Source organism: Penaeus chinensis, chromosome 21 (genome assembly GCF_019202785.1).
Source record: "Penaeus chinensis breed Huanghai No. 1 chromosome 21, ASM1920278v2, whole genome shotgun sequence".
Lineage (NCBI taxonomy): Eukaryota > Metazoa > Arthropoda > Malacostraca > Decapoda > Penaeidae > Penaeus > Penaeus chinensis.
The window spans coordinates 23,074,289-23,079,288 of NC_061839.1; the positions used below are offsets into that span (position 1 = coordinate 23,074,289).

The 5,000-nt window shown below is 32.2% G+C and overlaps 1 protein-coding gene across 10 annotated transcripts in view; it reads left to right on the forward strand.

The window, feature by feature from the left end:
- Window positions 1-5,000, forward strand: part of LOC125036371 (longitudinals lacking protein-like) — a 61,408-nt gene that overhangs the window by 17,791 nt on the left and 38,617 nt on the right. The window contains exon 6 of one of the 10 annotated variants that reach the window (XM_047628951.1): window positions 4,502-4,767. The exons of the other annotated variants lie outside the window; for them this stretch is intronic. Within the exon in view, the coding sequence (XP_047484907.1) occupies window positions 4,502-4,767 (266 nt within the window). The remainder of the gene's footprint in view (window positions 1-4,501; window positions 4,768-5,000) is intronic. 10 annotated transcript variants of the gene reach the window in all.

Genomic DNA, 5,000 nt, shown 5'->3' on the forward strand with positions numbered 1-5,000 from the left:
TTATTATTATTATTATTATTATTATTATTATTATTATTATTATTATTATTGTAATTGTTAATATAATTGTTATAATAATTGTTATTATTATTATTATTATTATTGTTATTATTATTGTTATTATCATTATTATTATTATAATTATTGTATAGTTATTGTTATTATTATTGTTATTATTATTATTATTATTATTATTATTATTATTATTATTATTATTATTATTATTATTATTATTATTATTATTATTATTATTATTATGAACCAAATGCCACTGGGAAAATATAGTATCACTTAATGGCCTGTCCATACATGCTATCCCAGGTGGCATCGGGTTAATGTTTCTATTATTATAATTATTATACTGATAATAATTATTGTATTCAATCACCATCACCACCACCACCACCGCCACCACAACATCACCATCATTATTATTAATAAAATTTCCGTCATTATTATTTTTTGGTTATGATTAAATGTATGGCTTTTTATCTTTAACTGCATCACTTAAAAGGTATACATGACAAAATTATATGCAGTACTTGAATGTGAGAAATTTCTTTTTTCTTTTTTAACACAAATGCACTCCGAGTGTGAACATTTATTATTATACTTGCCAGCCTACGAGATGCACTTGTTTTCAGAAAAAGAGGCATAGACCTCATAGTGTGTCTAATACTCCCAGATCACTGACATTACGATGCTGAAGTCATAACACTGAAGCCGAAGGGTTATAGGTAGGAGGTGGAGTGCGATGCAATGGTCTGTAGTCCATCCACCAAACACATATATATTTTTTTTTTTCCTACTAATTGTGTTATTTGTACAGAAATGCATACACAGTTAATTTGAAGAGGATGTTGTCAGATTTACCAAAGACTTAAGGTGTAAGATAATGTCTTGGCCTTTTGCTGTAAACTGAAGAAACCTGAAACATTTCAGTGTACCCATATCCCCTAGCAAGCATAAACTACACGAAATATTAAAACATTTGTATGTTTTACCTTATCAGCTGTGCCAACTTTAACTCATCAGTAAAGTATGCAATTGCAAAATGTATCTTGGATATTTCAAACATCAGTCACCATTTGTATTGAGTATACAGTGCAATACTAACAGTGACAGTGCTGTACCTCAGTTGCAGAATAAGAGATCAGAAATTTTTATTATTAAACCGATGCCGCTGGGGATGGCACCTAAGTATATGCCTTGCCCACTGTGAGTTTAGTTTTTTAATTGTCTTTAGAATTAGATGGCTCCACAAGTACTTAATAACCAATGAGCCCTTTACTAGTGCTACCTGTTTCACCTGTTTACTTTTCCTTGAGTTCTAAAATGTTTCTTTTATCATGTATTGCTTTTAGGAGTATCAGTAACATTATAGTAATTATAATGTCCATGATAATGATAACAGCATAGGTATTGAGAACATCAATAAAGAAAACATTTTTGAAAGCTCAAGGAATGGTGAAATCAGGTGAGGTTACAAGGTCTACGAATTGACTAGAATAACTAAGTGGAGAGTCATCTGTGTAGAGAACATTTCACAAAAGAGTACTGCAGTGAACACTATAATTTTGTGGCAGCATTGGGTTAAAGGTACCAAATTCAAGATCAGACAATTACATGTGAATGGCCTGTTGAGTTGCAGTTCGTAATGCTTAATGTTGCATAATATAATGTCAAATACCAACAGTTTTCAAGTTTGTCTTGTATTTGGCAAATTAGGCTGCTGAAGAATTGTGTCGCCGGTTCATCGTGTTGTAATTGTGCAGGTTGGAAGGGAAATTGGAAATGTCTTTTGGAGTGCCTCAGATTGTTCATTAGCTGAGCTTTCGGTTCTCTTTCTCGTTTAGTTTGTTTTGTTTTCTTGCTTTTGTTAATAGTCAAAGGTGTTGTGTAGTGTTTGCTGTGTTGGTTGGAAGATGAAACATTATTATTATTATTGTTGTTTTTGTTGTTGTTATTATTATTATAATTATTATTATTATTATTTTTTTTTTTTTTTTGCATAATACCAGGAAATTGCAGTATTTGCAAGGAAATTTTTGTCTTGTGGCTGTTTATGCGATGTACAAACTCACAAGATCTTTGGTGCTTCCTCAGGACGGAAATAACTTACACCAAGCAATCAAGACATTTATGCTTTGGGAAGGTCTATTTTTTTTATTCAGAAAATTCACTATTGATGCTAAGATTATTTTTTGTTGATAAAGGTAGGCTTTCAGTTTTAAGATTTGGTTGAATTTGGATACAGCTCATGGGCATTGGCACATAGAAATTAATGAAAGTCCATGAAATCAAGAAATATTTGAAATTAATATTGTTTAGGAAATCAGGTTACTTTCCTACAAAAATTGCATTTGTTACGTCAATTAGTAATATTGAAATTTATACATTCTGTAGGATGCTAGGTATAACACATCCAAACGATAATCTACCATATTACTTACAGGAATTATATTTCTGTAGTTATAAGTGAGAATGATTACCTCACAACACAAGAGATGTAATTGATGAGCATAATGTCTCAATTCCATTTAGAATGATACAAGTTTTCACATTCATTTGGAAGTCGTCAATCAGACATAAGAAGAATCACTTGATATACATATTTTAAAGTGGTAGGGGGAATTTACGTATTTGATATTTTATTGATATATATATTCAAGTTGATAATTCTGTGACATGATGATGTAAGTGCATACAAGATTATAGCATTGTGCCATTCACAGCAGAATGAATGAGTGAAAAAATTATTAAGCTGTAGAGTACTATAAAGGTGGGGGAGAGTTTAGCTTGTCACACATGAGAAATTAAGTACTCACTAATCATAGCAATGTAGAAAGTTTTGATACACATGGAAACTCTTCAAGTTTGTGATTGCTGTAAGTGAAGACATTATGCCACAGAACTTAGGAAAATGGTGATCACTTGATGTAGATATTGAAAACCATCTCTTAATCAGAAGATGGACAGTTTTAAAGAGTAAATGCTCTTCAGTATTTAATTTCCAGACATTTATATAAGAGAGTGTGTGTGAGTATGAGTGTGTGAGAGCGTGAGAGCGTGAGAGCGTGAGAGCGTGAGAGCGTGAGAGCGTGAGTGTGTATGCACTTGTCCAAGAATGTGTGCATGTCTTATTGTCTGGTAGTATATCTGTGTGTCTGTATGTCTGATTATGTATCTTTGCTTTTGTGTGGTTTTGTGGATATTGAATGTATATTCTTATTTTTTTATTTATTTATTTATTTTTTTTTTTTACCAAAAGTACTGTAATTCTTATTGAATGAAAACCAAAGTTATAAAGAGAAATTCTATAGCTGCTGCAGACGCATTGGACAAGTTCTTTGATAATTGTACAACACTGTGCTGAAAATTGCTCTGTCTTCCAAAATATTGTATGCGGATTTTTTTTTTTAGCTGAAAAAAAAAAAAAAAAAGGGTTTCATGTAAGTATTAATGGTTATGACACAAAGAAATTTCTATTATATAATTTAAAGTGAAGTTATTCATATGTTTTATTTTTTTTATTTTTTATTTTTTAAAAATAAATGTGTGTTTTGTATTTGTACACTTCTGTTTCTGTAGTGAAAAGTTTTTTATTGATTGACTGACCATTACAGAGTTTTCTGACAAGCCAACTTTTTTTTTTACTATCAAAGAGAAATGAAAAATATTTTTTAACCAGTTAATTCGTTTTAGCTTGTATTTATTCCATAAATAAAAAATTACATCATATTTATTCTTTTTCTAATGTACTTTCTCTCCTACTTTCTATCTCTTCCTTCCACTTTTTCTTCTCTATTTTTCCTTTCCTCTTCTCCAATATTCTTTACTCTTTTGAAATATTGTGTTGTTTGTGATATAGCCCAAAATTATTGCACAGTCCTGTATTATGTTCCTACTTGAAACAGAGGGAAAGCTGCCGTTACTGTCCTTGACTGTGTAGGTATTTCTAAAAAAGTAGAGCATTAGGGTAGGTGTGGTAGAAAATAGATAGTTTCACAGATGACAAATTTCCTTTAGCATTTTATTTTGTTTGTCATTTCATCTGTATGTCTTTTATCCCTTATATTCTTTCTGTATTTGTAATGTGCTGCATACATTAATTTTATGAAAAGATGTTACAATTAGTGAAACATTATGGAAATAGATGATATTAAGCAGAGAAAGGAACTTTAGGTTTTAAGAAAGGTGTAGTAGTTTTATTGTTTTTAGGGATAGAGTTTAAAAAAGGATAGATGCTTAACACAAAAAGGTACTTAGGAATATAAGATTTTTGTAGTATCTTTTAGGTAATAGAGCATTTGCATAGAATTTTCATCTGGTAAGCTGATAAGGAGAAGATGTCTTTTAAGAATAGCAAGAACTGCTCACCTGACCAAACGCTAAGGCTATTCAAGTATTCGAATTGATAGAGAGGCAGGAAGAGAGACAGAGGGTGCAGTGCTACCCGTTAACGTAGTGGCCCTAAAATATGGCTATTTCTCTTTGGTAGGAGTCGGCCCTGAGGAATCCCCCTACAGGAAACAGTGAGGAAGAGGGAAACACCTCATCTTTGAGGCAAGATGGAATGTGGGTGTGTCAGCATCCATACTGCGGTTACACCACTCAGAAAGCCTCCGTTCTCCGTGGACACATGAGAATTCATACAGGGGAGAAGCCCTATAGTTGTCCCTATTGCCCTCACAGAACAGCACAGAAGGGCAACCTCAATGCTCACATTAGATACAAGCACAGGCTCTTTGCCAGAGAAACGCAGAGGTACAAGTACAGTCTCATCCCAAACAATGTGTCTATCAGGAACTCCAGCATTGAAGATGAACAACAGGCATAAATGGCTCTTGAGACTGATTCTTGAAAAGAAAAGCTTTTATTTTTATTGTTGTCTTTTGTAAAATATCATGTACCTTCATTCAGTTCTGCAGTGGATGGAAAAGGAGAATGAGAGAAACAGACAGTTCCCTTTCCTGTCACAGTGTATCTAAGATGGAATT